The sequence below is a fragment of the Entelurus aequoreus genome, linkage group LG11 (genome assembly GCF_033978785.1).
Source record: "Entelurus aequoreus isolate RoL-2023_Sb linkage group LG11, RoL_Eaeq_v1.1, whole genome shotgun sequence".
In the NCBI taxonomy this organism is placed as follows: domain Eukaryota; kingdom Metazoa; phylum Chordata; class Actinopteri; order Syngnathiformes; family Syngnathidae; genus Entelurus; species Entelurus aequoreus.
In genome coordinates, this window is record NC_084741.1 from 10512138 (window position 1) to 10529138 (window position 17001).

Here is a 17001-nt window from a genome sequence, read left to right on the forward strand (position 1 = left end):
GGGGGTGCCGGGCGCCGACGACGACGAGAAGATGTCTGCGGAGAGACCAGAAACTGTCATTTCACTAGGTGGAGTACATGGTGGCCGTCTACCAGTGCTGGACGTAGAGACCTAGTTCAGCTCTGGTAGTTAGGGTAGCTATCAAATATTTCATATCAACTTGGATTGACGGATATATGAGCACTTCTATAAAAGCATGGTTGGTGGCAGTAGCGAGCTACATGTAGCTAAGCTACGTAGCTCAACTACAACGCATACCTACTCAGTGGCCTAGTGGTAGGTAGGTCGTGAGTTCAAACCCCGGCCGAGTCATACCATAGACTATAAAAATGGGAGCCATTACCTCCATGCTTGGCACTCGGCATCAAGGGTTGGAATTGGGGGTTAAATCACCCAAAATGATTCCCGGGCGCGGTCACCGCTGCTGCTCACTGCTCACCTCACCTCTCAGGGGTGATCAAATGCAGAGAATAATTTCGCCAACCATGTGACAACCATGGGTACTTTAACTTTAACTTAATATTACTACGTGGGTTGTTCTCCCAGGATGCAGACGGAAACTCCGGGGGGCAAAGTGCAGGTAAGGAAAATGATTTATTCCTCATAAATCCCACGGGGTACACACAAAAGATAAATGGGTTATACTTGTATAGCGCTTTTCTACCTTCAAGGTACTCAAAAGCGCTTTGACACTATTTCCACATTCACACACACATTCACACACTGATGGCGGGAGCTGCCATGCAAGGCCCTAACCACCACCAATCAGGAGCAAGGGTGAAGTGTCTTGCTCAAGGACACAACGGACGTGACGAAGTTGGTAGAAGGTGGACCAGGAACCTGAGGGTTCCTGGTCCAACCGCGCCACCTCGTCCCTAAAACTTACGCAAAACTTAGCACAGGAATCAAAAAGGTAATAAAAAGGTAAGGAGATGGCAAACAGCCGCTGCCTGACCAGGGCTCAGAAAAACTGCAGAGACTCCTCCCACTCCCACCAAGGACTATTTTCACTGCTGGACTCTAGAAAGAGGTTCCGCAGCCTCCGTTGTAGAACCTCCAGGTTCTGTAACAGCTTCTTCCCTCGGGCCGTGAGACTCTTGAACGCATCATAATAATCCCCTCAATTCCCCCCCAAAAATGGATTAAGTGGCTGGAATATAAAGACAATATAACATACATCCATAAACGTGGATGCCTATGCAAAAAGTGCAATATATTTATATGTACAGTAATCTACTTATTTATATCTGCACCGTATTACTCTTTTATCCTGCACTACCATGAGCTAATGCAACCTTCTTATCTGTACTGTAAAGTTCACATTTGAATGTGTAAGTCTAAGGCAGGGGTCACCAACCTTTTTGAAACCAAGAGCTACTTCTTGGGTACTGATTAATGCGAAGGGCTACCAGTTTGATACACACTTAAATAAATTGCCAGAAATAGCCAATTTGCTCAATTTACCTTTAACTCTATGTTATTATTAATAATTAATGATATTTACACATAATTGAACGGTTTAAAAGAGGAGAAAACACGAAAAAAAATGACAATTAAATTTTGAAACATAGTTTATCTTCAATTTCGACTCTTTAAAATTCAACCGAAAAAAAGAAGAGAGAAACTAGCTAATTCGAATCTTTTTGAAAAAAATAAATAAAAAAATTTATGGAACATCATTAGTAATTTTTCCTGATTAAGATTAATTTGACAATTTTTTTGACATGTTTTAAATAGGTTAAAATCCAATCTGCACTTTGTTAGAATATATAACAAATTGGACCAAGCTATATTTCTAACAAAGACAAATCATTATTTCTTCTAGATTTTCCAGAACAAAAATTTTAAAAGAAATTCAAAAGACTTTGAAATAAGATTTAAATTTGATTCTACAGATTTTCTAGATTTGCCAGAATAATTTTTTTGAATTTTAATCATAATAAGTTTGAAGAAATATTTCACAAATATTCTTCGTCGAAAAAACAGAAGCTAAAATGAAGAATTAAATTAAAATGTATTTATTATTCTTTACAATAAAAAAAATAAATTTACTCGAACACTGATTTAAATTGTCAGGAAAGAAGAGGAAGGAATTTAAAAGGTAAAAAGGTATATGTGTTTAAAAATCCTAAAATCTTTTTTAAGGTTGTATTTTTTCTCTAAAATTGTCTTTCTGAAAGTTATAAGAAGCAAAGTAAAACAAATAATGAATTTATTTAAACAAGTGAAGACCAAGTCTTTAAAATATTTTCTTGGATTTTCAAATTCTATTTGAGTTTTGTTTCTCTTAGAATTAAAAATGTCGGGCAAAGCAAGACCAGCTTGCTAGTAAATAAATACAATTTAAAATATAGAGGCACTTCACTGGTAAGTGCTGCTATTTGAGCTATTTTTAGAACAGGCAAGCGGGCTACTCATCTGGTCCTTACGGGCTACCTGGTGCCCGCGGGCACCGCGTTGGTGACCCCTGGTCTAAGGTATTACAAGGTAACTGTTGCATGAAGCCAGACTGTGTGGCCAACAGCGGGAATAAGTAGCTCTCTGATTAGTGCCTGGGAGCAGGTGAGCGTCCCCAACACTAATCAGAGGCAGGTGAAAACAATCAGTACCCATGGCAACTAAAACAAAACCCCAGGGGTGCTCAAAACAGGAAGTGAGGGCAATGGAAAACTAAACAAACATGATCCGGGCAGCGGATCATGACAGTACTTATCTCTACTGTAAAGTTGACATTTGAATGACAATAAAGGAAGTCTAAGCAACGTAGCTGAACTACATTTTCCGCTAGCTTGGCAGCTACTTTAACGCGTCGCTTCTCCTGCATCTTAGCTATTTTTAGAGCCATGCAGCTTGGTAGTTCACATCAAAGCTACAAAGAGAGAACATGAGAAATAAATACAATGACCTGGATGAATGAGCACATCCATACAAATGTTTATTGAAATGTGCTATTGCAATAAAAGTGGATTGGATTGGCTGTAACCCATTTTACACAACAACACCTCTATATTCATGAGGGATGTGTCCGTATCAAAATCTCACCCTACCATATTATCACGGTATTAAAGCCACCGTGCGATATTATTGAGTTATATGTCCCAAAATAAAAGTCCTAGTGTGTAAAATGAAGTGGCAGCCATGTTTAGGATAAACACGCTTACTGTAATTGAAGACCAACATAATGCTAATCATATTTATTACTACAAACATGAATTTGTAATAGTGCAGGAACAGTGCACCGGGAAAGTATTCACTTGTCATTATAGCAGGGGTGTCAAACGTACGGCCCGGGGGCCGGGTCAGGCCCGTCAACAGGTTTTATCCGGCCCGCGGGATTGAGTTTGCCAAGTATAAAAATTAACCTGAAATCTTTTAATGAAAGCAACAACTGTTCTGAATGTGTCCACTGGATGTCGCACTGGATTGATGCTACATGGGTAAAAAGGGAATAAGCGGTAGAAAATGGATGGATGGATGTGTACAAAATAAACCACATTTTAGTACATCAGTCGAGAAAAATGATCAAACTACAAAAATAACATTCTGTAATTTGATTTTGATATAATTTATAATCTTGATGGATTGAAAATAAACACTAATGAGTTGACCGATGAACATTATCACATAATTTATTTAGAAAATATAAATAACGACAAATAAAGCATACATATTATTAACCACAACAGGTAATTGTAAAAAAAACAAAAAACATTATGATTTGTACAAATTCAGAATGTGCTTGTTCTATTTTTAAACAAAGAAAACAATCTGAAATTGTCTTTATTTATAAGTTATCGTGCTGTGATTTTTCTCCATGTGGCCCCCCATCTAAAATGAGTTTGACACCCCTGCATTATAGGGCATTGTGTCTTAGTATTTGCGGACAAAAATGAAATTATTCCATTTTGGAAAACGACTGGAACATAGGCCTGGACAATATGGCAGAAAAAATTATCACGATTTATTTTTTCATACCATATGACCTCAATATCACTTTTTAAAAATGATTAAAGCGGATTGTCCAGTGCAGGATTATACCGAGTAGCGTTGCTTTGTAACCTCTAACAGACATTGTCGCCATGCTTGATGGGAGGAAATATGCTTACAGCTGATCACCGTGATCCAACTCTAATTCATGACCATACTAGTAACCTAGCAACATAGATTACTGTTTGAGTCACACTCGACTAACTACGCTAGAGCACGCTCGGACACAGCCCAGACCTACTGTCACTTACCAAATGTGGAACAAGTCCCTCGCTAGGAATACTTTCATTTACCCAGTTTCAAGCAAATCTAAAAAAGACAACAGTTGCGTGCCTATGAAGTGACAAAGTACACATGCAGTGTAACAATGATGTAGTCATGTTTACTTTGTCTTTCAACTTTGACTTTATGAGAAGCAGTGTCCTCCACAGTGGATATGTTTTGTATCCATTTGGAACATGCTGTTTCTTAGAAAAGGTAACAATAGAAGTAAATACCTCACTAGTTGATGTTCAAATATATTTTCTGGGTGACAGTTTGTCCAGGGTGTACACTGCCTTCCGTCTTACAATTCCATCATGCTGTGTTGAACTGAAGTGTGTTGTCATGGCAGCGGCGACATGAAGGAAGAAGATTGTCTTTGAACAATCTCCTCTTCTTCTTCGCTATCACTGAGACTAGCTTTAATGCTGCAGGCATGCCTGCCACTGCCCTCTGCAGCCCACATCCTGTAATTACACTTCACTACACAATAGGACCATCACTATCATTCATAAATAGGTAGAGAAGGTTCAAATGCAGAAATATGAATGCCATTAACTTGTACAACCTGTAAAGTACAGAACATCAGAAACATTTATTCAGGTAGAAAAAAATCTGACAATATTGACAGTCAAAGCGTGATCGTAACAATCCACATTTTGTGTTATTAATGTGTGAAACTGCTTTCTAAACACGGAAGTGTAACTCCTCTCCTCTAAATGCAAGTGCTCTTAAAGCAAGAATACAAATTGTGTAGTCCTACAAACTACAAACTCTGGCAAGACACCAACGCACTGCAGGTCATTTTTAAAATTATCTTTAAAAAACTGGTTATTTCCTTTTTGAGTTAAGCTGTTTCAAAAAGCATAATGTTTAAAAACATGTCATTAAATCAAATTAATTGTCCAGTTATGGTATTAAAAATTATCTGTCTAGGGTACACTTATTAATGACAAAAAATTATATTTTTCTGCAAATAATTTTGAGTTAACTATGAAGAAAATGCAATTAATTGATACTTTTTTTTTTAATCGCGATTACATTTTTTAATCGTTTGACAGCCTTAATATTTACACATCTATACATACTGTATATTTACACATCTGTATTTTATACACCTATGTTATACATCTATATTTTCACATCTTTATTTCAACAATATTTATACACATGTATAATATACACTTCCATATTTACACACATCTATTTTATACATCACTATTTACACATCTATGTTTACTAGGGGTGTAACGGTACGTGTATTTGTATCGAACCGTTTCGGTACGGGGGTTCCGGTTCAGTTCGAAGGTGTACCAGCGAGTTTCCACACGGACATATTAAGTACGTTGTGTAAACAAAGCACACTGAGGCACAACACACGGCATGCTAGGAGCGACCGGGCTAGGCCAACATGTAAAAGCCAGAGCTGAAAGACCCTCCTGCCTGGTTAAGATCTCCCGTTTGGGAACACTTTGGCTGCGCGGTGCGATACAACAATGGAGGACGGAGGTTTGCCGACATTGTTCAGCAGCGGTAAGGCATGCTTCTGCCAACACGTCAAACATGCTAACCCATTTGAAGCGGCACCACCCCCAAGTGAACATCGCTTCAACAAAGATAAAGACGAGCAAACAGTTCCCACCTCTTACTGCCAAGTTAGCCAGGCTGGGGGGGGGGAAGAAAAGTTAATCTGAGGCTGAGTTGACTTGAAACTGTTTAATGTTGCACTTATTATATGTAGAAGAAAAGTTTTGTCATTTTATTTAATCTGAGCAACAATTTGAGGCAGTTTAATGTTGATTAACGTGGACCCGACTTAAACAAGTTGAAAAACTTATTGGGGTGTTACCATTTAGTGGTCAATTGTACGGAATATGTACTGTACTGTGCAATCTACTAATAAAAGTCTCAATCAATCATTCAAAAAAAGCACTTTAAATGTAGAAAAGTTTTGTTAAGAAACCATTCTGAGCCTTATCTTATTTAGTTGTTATTTTATATATGTTGACCACATTAACTCTGGCAATGGACCCTGTGTGTATATTAGGGCTGTGAATCTTTGGGTGTCCCACGATTCGATTCAAAATCGATTCTTGGGGTCACGATTCAATTCAAAATCTTTTTTTTTTTTTCAATTCAACACGATTCTCGATTCAAAAAGGATATTTTCCCGATTCAAAAGGATTGTCTATTCATTCAATACATAGATTTCAGCAGGATCTACCCCAGTCTGCTGACATGCAAGCAGAGTAGTATATTTTTGTAAAAAGCTTTTATAATTGTAAAGGACAATGTTTTATCAACTGATTGTAATAATGTAAATTTGTTTTAACTATTAAATGAACCAAAAATATGACTTATTTTATCTTTGTGAAAATATTGGACACAGTGTGTTGTCAAGCTTATGAGATGTGATGCAAGTGTAAGCCACTGTGACACTATTGTTCTTTTTTTTTATAAATGTCTAATGATAATGTCAATGAGGGATTTTTAATCACTGCTATGTTGAAATTGTAACTAATATTGATACTTGTTGTTTGTTTCACTACTTTTGGTTTGTTCTGTGTCGTGTTTGTGTCTCCTCTCAATTGCTCTGTTTATTGCAGTTCTGAGTGATGCTGGGTCGGGTTTGCTTTTGGAATCAGATGGCATTGTTGTGGTGTTGCTGTGTATTGTATTGTTGGATTGATTAATTTAAAAAATAAAATAAATAAAAATAAAATTAAAATAAATAAATAAAATACAATTTAAAAAAATCGATTTTTAAAAAATGAGAATCGATTCTGAATGGCACAACGTGAGAATCGCGATTCAAATTCGAATCGATTTTTTCCCACACCCCTAGTGTATATGTATGTTATGCCATTGTTTACAAATTTGGTGAATAAATAACCCAAAAATGTATATTTTGTTGTTTTCTTACTGTACCGAAAATGAACCGAACCGTGACCTCGAAAACCGAGGTACGTACCGAACCGAAATTTTTGTGTACCGTTACACCCCTAATGTTTACACACATCTATGATAAATAAAATGATAAATTATAATTGGGTTATACTTGTATAGCGCTTTTCTACCTTCAAGGTACTCAAAGCGCTTTGACAGTATTTCCACATTCACCCATACATTCACACACTGATGGCGGGAGCTGCCATGCAAGGCGCTAACCAGCAGCCATCAGGGGCAAAGGGTGAAGTGTCTTGCCCAACGACACAACAGACGTGACTAGGATGGCAGAAGGCGGGGATTGAACCCCAGTAACCAGCAACCCTCCGATTGCTGGCACGGCCACTCTACCAACTTCGCCACGCTGTCCCACACATTTACGTTCACGCGCACCTACGACTACGCGCACCTCCAATTTTATCGCCATACACCTTAGAGTCATAGCTTGGTACATGCTAACAGTTACCCACCTCAATGCTTTTGTAGCGATGATCGGGGTGAAAATAGTCTTCAGATGAAGCGGTCATATATAATATATAAAGCTGTCACTCTGTATGACTACAGCCGATTCGAAATGATGTCAATTCTGAACGCCCCATATACAAGTGAATGAAGCCATACATGTCACACTAAGGGTGGCCGTATAAACAACGCCAACACTGTCATAAATATGTGCCATATTGTGAAACCACACTAAACAACAATGACTAACACATTTCGGGAGAATATTTGCACCACAACACAACATAAACGCAACAGACCCAATACCCAGAATTCCCTGCAGTACCAACTCTTCCGGGACGCTACACTATTTCATTTGGTACATGGTGTAATGATAAGTGTGACCAGTAGATGGCAGTCAAACATGAGATAAGTCTCAAGTAAACAACACCAACATTTTAAATGTCCCATTGAAAATATACAACATTACACACGCCGCTCAAAAATCAATCAAAATGTTTTAGTAGTAAATGTTTTAGTGCCATTTCTAATGTAAAGTAGTGTAAAGTTCTTACTTATATCTGTCAGTAAACTCGCCATGAAAGCGCTAAAACATACCGGCGTAGTGAGTTTCCATTATTCACCCAAGGAACTTTAGTTATTAGAGAGTTCCGGTCGGACGGTTTTTCACGGGACACATTTCCGGCGGGGTTGTTTCCGGATGAGGAGATGCTGCTCCGTTATAGATTGAAGTAAAGTCTGAATGTCATTAAAACAGTTAGCTCCATCTTTTGACACTTTTTCCACTCCCGTCCTTGCACGCTACACCGCTACAACAAAGATGCCGGGGAGAAGACGCTGTCGAAGGTGAGCCACGTAAATAAGACCGCCCACAAAACGGCGTATCCTGAAGCAACTGTCAGAAAGCGTCTTGAAGATGATGTGTACAACATCTACGCAACATTTTGACCAAAGAACCACCATTACATGTTATGTAGACCACAAGGAAGTCTTTTACATTTACAAAAAATAAATAAATTACTCCTTTGATGCGCCTTATAGTCAGGTGCGCCCAATATATGAAAAAAGATCAAAAATACACCGTTCGTTGGCAGTGCGCCTTATAACCCGGTGCGCCCTATGGTCCGGAAAATACGGTATATAAAGAAATCCATACACCGGCCGGTGGGGCAGCGATTCAGCCCTGGAACCCACTGTCCACCGAGAACCAGCTGATCACTTCACTCCCAGGTCTGGCCGCCCCCCCCAGGGACAACCCCTGACAAGACCGCACCCAGACGATAGCACGACACCGGGCGCGAAGCACGGTGCGGCAGAGCGCCAGGGCAGGTCCGGGCCAACACCCGACAAGCCAACCAACATGAAAACAAAGGAGAACGAAGCACAACATGAAGAGAGTTTTGAGGGTGAAGCAGTGTTCCCACCTCGCTCTGTTAGGTGCAGGTTGGGAATCTCTCCATCCAGGCCTGAGCCCAGCGCCGCCCGCTCTGCCATTGCCTTCAAGGAAATGAGGGGTTCTGGAGCCTGGAGAGGGAACAGGAGAGCAGAGGTGAGAAGCTTTGTTACTGACTTTTGATGCGTGATGACAACCATAGAAGTAGGGTTGCACGATTAATCACTAAAAGATTGTGATCTCCAATCACACACACGGCCGATTCTCCAACGTAGCAGCGTCTCTGCCTCAACAAAACGGTAAACCGTGGAAAGAATTTCTACCTTGAGGCAGTCTGAGGCCTGCGTGTAGGAGTGGGGCCCGTTGAGGAGGTTCCCCCCGCCAGGCGTGCTGTCGGAGAAGGAAGGTGACGGGGAGCTGGGGGGTAAAGTGATGGAGCTGATTAAAGTGGGGCCGTTGTCTAACCTGCATGGGAAGAAAGCGCATGTTTTCCCCTGGTTGGAAGCGCAGAGAAGGACAAACTTACGGCTGACTGGTGGAGGAGCTGAGAGACGAGGGCTGGCTGCTCTGAGACTGGCTTGGCGTGCTGAGAGCTGATTCTGCGGAGCTTTCTGCCACCACAGCGCTGTAACCTGAGGGTTGAAGTGCAACATTCGGACACAAGACTTCCATGACAGTCACTAAGCGGAAAGGTTGACATACTTGTGCTTCCATTTTGCTTGAGTCCACTAGGAGGTCTGGGAGGCGCGGCGCTCACGCCTCCGACCATCCCGACACCGCCTCCCATCAGACCGACCACGCTGGAGGAAGCGCAGACGGAACTCTGGGGCCCCTGAGAGGTGGCGGGGGAAGCATTTTGTCCGGAAACCAAACTCAGAATACTCCCGCTCAGCGAGCCGTGGGCCGGGCTGGAGCCCAGCAGGCCGAGTCCTGTCGCCGCCCCGTTGCTGGTGACTCCACTGGAGCCGGACGAGCTGACGGAGGCGCTGCTCTCTGCTGAAAGGCTGCACGGCGTGCTGCTGCTCATACCCAAGCCGCTCGATGCCGCCGCTTGTGCGTAAGGGGTGGCCGTGGACCCCGAAATGAGCCCCGCCATGGAGCTCAGTGTAGTGGTGTGGCCGCCCAGTCCTAAACCCGCCTGGTTGGCACTGCTGGTCCCCGTGAGGCCGCCTTTGCCTAAGCTCAAGCATAGCCCGAGTCCCAAACTGCTGGACGCAGACGTGGGTTGAGACAGTGAATTGGCAGCTGAAGAAATGGGCGTGGTGGGCGCGGGCAGAGACGGGGCGCTGGGTGCCGGGAGTAACAGGTTGCTGGGCGGACTGGGGGCGCTGTTTGAGGGTGCTGAGGGTTTGCAGAGGGGGGGTTGCTGCTGCTGCGAGTGGTTCTGTGGCAGAGCTTGGTGCTGCTGCACTTGCTGCTGCGCTGCGGGCGGATGCTGATGCTGCTGCACGGCACTGCTGAAGCTCCCGATTAGGCCACTGCTCGCCGGCACCACAGGCACGCCTCCCACCACGCTCGCCATGGACACCAGCGATGAGGAGGAGGAGGAGGAGCCGGAGGTGGAGGAAGATGAGAAAGAGGAGAGCAGGGATGGGGGGCCGTTTTTAACAGGCGACTAGAAAGAAAGAGACAGCAGATATCAGCATGTGAGAAACAACAAGGCAGCAGTAAACAAGGCACAGTGGAACCTCCATTTACCAACTAATTGGTTCTGGAACATGGTAGGTAAACCAACAAGTTTGTATAGTGAAGCCAAGTTCCCCCTAAGAATCAATGTAAACATGAATAATTGGTTCTAGCCTCCACAAAAGTCCCTATTTTAGTAAAAAAAAACTGCACACTTTGAAGACACTATAATTAGGGGTGTCAAAAGAAATCGATATTCGAATGAATCGCGTAAAGATTGTTAATAGATTCATTTTTTTTTAATCAAAAATCTTTTTTTTAATTTTCGTTATCAGTCCTGTCCAGCCACTCAAACAAATCATATAGTAGATGTAGATGATCTATATCTGCTGTACATATTTACTTGAGAAAAGAGAAATGCTGGCTACTTCTCTTGTTGCCTTATTTGTATTTGACTTTACGGGAAGCATTTTATTCAAGAAAAACACTTTTCTTTCAAGTAATAAAGAAATTGCTCAGAGTTGTGTATCTATGTTATGGAGGAATGTAGTTAATCATAAAACTGGCACCCAACGTTATTAAAGTATAGATTTTGAATCAAGAATCGTTTTGATTCGAAAATCGATTCTGAATTGAATCGTTACCCAAAAACTCGAATCTAATCGTGCACGTCAGAAGTGCCGCTCACCGTCGAGGCTCTTCGAAAGGGCCGTGCCCATGTGTACAGGAAGTGATGTCATCACAATGTCAGCCACTGCTAGCTTCAAGCGGCATGCAAAACAAATGAATGAATGCATTGTTTGCACACAAGAGGCATCATTGCGCAATGTAAACGTTCGTAAAGGTCGCAAATAGAGGCGATTGTAAATTGAGATTTCACTGTAGTAGTAAACAAGGTAATAATTAATAAGGTAATAATAAACAAGGTATCAATCAATCAAAGTTTACTTATATAGCCCTAAATCACGAGTGTCTCAAAGGGCTGCACAAGCCACAACGACATCCTCGGCTCAGATCCTACATCAGGGCAAGAAAAAACTAAATCCAATGGGATGACAATGAGAAACTGAGGGGACCACAGATATGGGGACCCCCGCTGGGCGACCTGTGCAATGGACGTGGAGTAATAATAGTGTGAGAGTCCAGTCCATAGTGGGGCCAGAAAGAGAGGTAGTAGTAAACAATGTAATAACAAAGTACTCGTAAATAATGTAATAGCAAACAAGGTAGTAATAAACATGGCAGTAATAGTAGTAATAAAGTAGGTAATAATAAACAGGGCAGTAGTAAACAAGGCAGTAGTTAACGAGGTAGTAAGTAGTACACAAGGTGGTCGCAAATAAGGTGGTCGTTAACAAGGTGGTCGATAACAAGGTACTCTTAAATAAGGTAATAATAAACATGGCAGTAATAATAGTAACAAACTAGGTAATAATAAACAAGGCAGTAGTTAACAAGGTAGTAAGTAGTACACAAGGTGGTCGTACACAAGGTGGTCATACACAAGGTGGTCGTACACAAGATAATAACACGGTACTCTTAAATAAGGTAATAATAAACATGGCAGTAATAATAGTAACAAACTAGGTAATAATAAACAAGGCAGTAGTTAACAAGGTAGTAAGTAGTACACAAGGTGGTCGTAAACAAGGTAGTCGTTAACAAGGTGGTCGTTAACAAGGTACTCTTAAATAAGGTAATAATAAACATGGCAGTAATAATAGTAACAAACTAGGTAATAATAAACAAGGCAGTAGTTAACGAGGTAGTAAGTGGTACACAAGGTGGTCATAAAAAAGGTGGTCGTTAACAAGGTGGTCGTTAACAAGGTACTCTTAAATAAGGTAATAATAAACATGGCAGTGATAATAGTAACAAACTAGGCAATAATAAACAAGGCAGTATTTAACGAGGTAGTAAGTGGTACACAAGGTGGTCATAAAAAAGGTGGTCGTACACAAGGTGGTCGTACACAAGGTGGTCATACACAAGGTGGTCGTACACAAGGTAATAACAAGGTACTCTTAAAGAAGGTAATAATAAACATGGCAGTGATAATAGTAACAAACTAGGCAATAACAAACAAGGCAGTATTTAACGAGGTAGTAAGTGGTACACAAGGTGGTCATAAAAAAGGTGGTCGTACACAAGGTGGTCGTACACAAGGTGGTCATACACAAGGTGGTCGTACACAAGGTAATAACAAGGTACTCTTAAATAAGGTAATAATAAACATGGCAGTAATAATAGTAACAAACTAGGTAATAATAAACAAGGCAGTAGTTAACAAGGTAGTAAGTAGTACACAAGGTGGTCGTAAACAAGGTAGTCGTTAACAAGGTGGTCGTTAACAAGGTACTCTTAAATAAGGTAATAATAAACATGGCAGTAATAATAGTAACAAACTAGGTAATAATAAACAAGGCAGTAGCTAACGAGGTAGTAAGTGGTACACAAGGTGGTCGTAAACAAGGTAGTCGTTAACAAGGTGGCCGTTAACAAGGTACTCTTAAATAAGGTAATAATAAACATGGCAGTAATAATAGTAACAAACTAGGTAATAATAAACAAGGCAGTAGTTAACGAGGTAGTAAGTGGTACACAAGGTGGTCATAAAAAAGGTGGTCGTTAACAAGGTGGTCGTTAACAAGGTACTCTTAAATAAGGTAATAATAAACATGGCAGTGATAATAGTAACAAACTAGGCAATAATAAACAAGACAGTATTTAACGAGGTAGTAAGTGGTACACAAGGTGGTCATAAAAAAGGTGGTCGTACACAAGGTGGTCGTACACAAGGTGGTCGTACACAAGGTAATAACAAGGTACTCTTAAAGAAGGTAATAATAAACATGGAAGTAATAATAGTAACAAACTAGGTAATAATAAACAAGGCAGTAGTTAACAAGGTAGTAAGTAGTACACAAGGTGGTCGTAAACAAGGTAGTCGTTAACAAGGTGGTCGTTAACAAGGTACTCTTAAATAAGGTAATAATAAACATGGCAGTAATAATAGTAACAAACTAGGTAATAATAAACAAGGCAGTAGCTAACGAGGTAGTAAGTAGTACACAAGGTGGTCGTAAACAAGGTAAAAACAAGGTACTCTTAAATAAGGTAATAATAAACATGGCAGTAATAATAGTAACAAACTAGGTAATAATAAACAAGGCAGTAGTTAATGAGGTAGTAAGTAGTACACACGGTGGTCGTTAACAAGGTAATAACAAGGAACTCTTAAATAAGGTAATAATAAACAAGGTAGTAATAAACATGGCAATAATAATAGTAACAAACTAGGTAATAATAAACAAGGCAGTAGTTAACGAGGTAGTAAGTAGTACACAAGGTGGTCGTACACAAGGTGGTCGTACACAAGGTGGTCGTTAACAAGGTGGTAGTAAACATGTGAAGAAAGAGACCAGGTATGCAGAAGGTGACAGAAAGCAAGTTGCCACACAGGATAAAAAGATCTCACCTGGCTAACTTCGCTGTCTGTCGACCGTCCCCTTTTCTTATCGTCCTCGGAGTTGTCCTACAGGAGACACAGGAGGAGGATTACCACACAAGTGGGCTTGTGGGAGGTTGGACTCAGAACACGTGCATCACACAAGTTCTTTCCTCCACTTTGTACTAAACTGCAGAGAGTAGCGGCTGTCTCGTGGTGTAATTGTTTGTGGTGCACCGCCACGACAATAAAAACATTTTAAAAAATTTAATATATTGTAAGAAAGGATATACTGTAAATTGTCTAATATTTGCACACTATTGGCTGTAATTAGTTTGCAAAACATCTCAAATATAATAATTTTTCTTTATGCTTTATTTTGAAAATCAAGCATCTGAATAGCCTGTCAGCATAAGCGCTACAGCTGAAAGACCCTGGAACGAAGTTGGCACTCTGCAAAACTAAGGGACTAAAAAATGTATTTCAAGTATTGCAAATTGCACAATATAAGCCGCTAGCTATTTCCTACGCTCTGAACCCTGCGGCTTATCAAACGGTGCAGCTAATTTATTGGTTTTCTCTTCGCTGGCGGCCATAATGCAAATAGTTTTAATTAAACACAAGAGGAGACACAACAAATGGTGTGTTATTGTTGGTGCCATGACCCAAAGTTGTGGACGAGTTCGCTCACTGCATGGGTGGCGGGTTGAAAATGTACTTCCTGTCTTGAACCAGAGGTAAAACCACCCATAGCGTTTCTACGTGTATGAAATCTTCATTCATCATTCCAAGCAATGTTTGTACAATGTTAATATACAGTTGTGTTCAAAATAATAGCAGTCCCACATCACTAGCAAGATAAATCACTGTTTTTGTTAGAATTTCAACTTCTACACTGCAAGTAAGTTTCTAGAATGTTTAGTAAAGGTATAGAAAACCAACAGACCCAACAGGCATGACGCTGATTCTGTGAAACAATCATTTACTGAAAGGGGCATGTTCAAAGAAATAGCAGTGCGTAGTTCAATTAGTGAGGTCATTGATTATGTGGAAAAAAAAGGTGTTAAACATGTGGCCCTTATTTAAGGATCAAGGCAACTGACGCTGCATATGCTGGCTGTGCATTTGTCCTTGGAAAACAGAGTAAAATGGGTCATTGAAGACACTGTTCAGAAGAAGAGCGTTCTTGGATTAAGAATTTAATAAAAGAGGGGAAAACCTATAAAGAAGTGCAGAAAATTATAGGCTGTTCAGCTAAAATGATATCAAACGCTTTAAAATGGCAGCCAAAACCAAAAAGGCGAGGAAGAAAAAGAAAAAGGACTATTGGAATGGATGGGAGAATAACCAAAATGGCAAAGGCTCAGCCAATGATCAGCTCCAGGAGGATGAAAGAAGATCTAAGGTGGCCTGTGAGTACTGTAACAATCAGACCTGTGAGTACTGTAACAATCAGACCTGTGAGTACTGGAACAATCAGACCTGTGAGTACTGGAACAATCAGACCTGTGAGTACTATAACAATCAGACCTGTGAGTACTGTAACAATCAGACCTGTGAGTACTGTAACAATCAGACCTGTGAGTACTGGAACAATCAGACCTGTGAGTAGTGGAACAATCAGACCTGTGAGTACTGTAACAATCAGACCTGTGAGTACTATAACAATCAGACCTGTGAGTACTGGAACAATCAGACCTGTGAGTAGTGTAACAATCAGACCTGTGAGTAGTGTAACAATCAGACCTGTGAGTAGTGTAACAATCAGACCTGTGAGTACTGGAACAATCAGACATGTGAGTACTGTAACAATCAGACCTGTGAGTACTGGAACAATCAGACCTGGGAGTACTGGAACAATCCGACCTGTGAGTACTGGAACAATCCGACCTGTGAGTACTGTAACAATCAGACCACGTCTACGTGAAGCCAAGCTACCAGCAAGAAGCCCCCGCAAAGTCCCATTGTTAAAAACAAGACGTGTGCTGAAGGGGTTACAATTTGCCAAAGCACACATTGACTGGCCAAAAAAGAAATGGTGTAATATTTGGGGACTGATAAGAGTAAGATTGTTCTTTTTGGGTCTAAGGGCCACAGACAGTTTGTCAGGCGTCCTGCAAAAACTGAATTCAAGCCCCAGTACACAGTGAAGACAGTGGTGCGAGCATCATGATATGGGGATGTTTCTCGTACTATGGTGTTGGTCCTATTTATCGCATACCAGGGATCATGGATCAGTTTGAGTACATCAGAATACTGGAAGAAGTCATGTTGCCATATGCCAGCGTTTCTCAAAGTGTGGGGCGCGCCCCACTGGTGGGGAATAGAGACATGACAGGTGGGGCGCGAGGAACAGGAGGAAATGTCACTTTAAATTTTTTATTTTTTAAATTATATTCTTAGATTTTTTTTTTTTACTATACTTTCATTTTCTACACACGCTGTAAATCACTTTGTGATTCTGTCTGTGAAATCCGCTATATAAATAAATGTAAATTACTTATTTTTCCTGTAGGCTTTAAATTTCTAGGTAGGAGCGAAAGTTTGACAGACATAGCAACAGTAACTAATGGGGGCGGGGCTAAGCGGAACAAACTTTCGTGCGGATGGGTAGCAGGCTAATCAATATCCACTCATCGGGCAGAGAGCTGTGTCCATTCTTCTCCCCTTTGCCACATCTTATCTGTGTGAGATAGGCTTTTCAGCTGTTGCTTCACTCAAAACGAAGTACAGGTCTCAGCTGAACGTCATTGAGCATGACTTAAGAGTGGCAGTGTCAAGCCTGCAACCCCGATTTGAAAAGCTGTGCAGTGCAAAACAGGCTCATTGCAGCCACTAATGCTGGAGTACTGTAAAACTCATGTTCACTTGCCCTGTC

The 17001-nt window shown here is 40.9% G+C and overlaps 1 protein-coding gene across 3 annotated transcripts in view; it reads right to left on the reverse strand.

Moving 5' to 3' along the window:
• The window catches only part of LOC133659752 (CCR4-NOT transcription complex subunit 3-like), a 39569-nt gene that overhangs the window by 4500 nt on the left and 18068 nt on the right, over nt 1–17001 (reverse strand). For 2 of the 3 annotated variants that reach the window (XM_062062439.1, XM_062062438.1), the window contains exons 10-15: nt 14154–14210; nt 9752–10664; nt 9576–9681; nt 9373–9514; nt 9081–9180; nt 1–35 (exon numbers count right to left, since the gene is read on the reverse strand). The exon at nt 1–35 is cut by the window's left edge and continues 161 nt beyond it. In XM_062062439.1, coding sequence (XP_061918423.1) covers nt 1–35; nt 9081–9180; nt 9373–9514; nt 9576–9681; nt 9752–10664; nt 14154–14210 — 1353 coding nt within the window. The remainder of the gene's footprint in view (nt 36–9080; nt 9181–9372; nt 9515–9575; nt 9682–9751; nt 10665–14153; nt 14211–17001) is intronic. The other variant, XM_062062440.1, reaches the window with a different exon arrangement.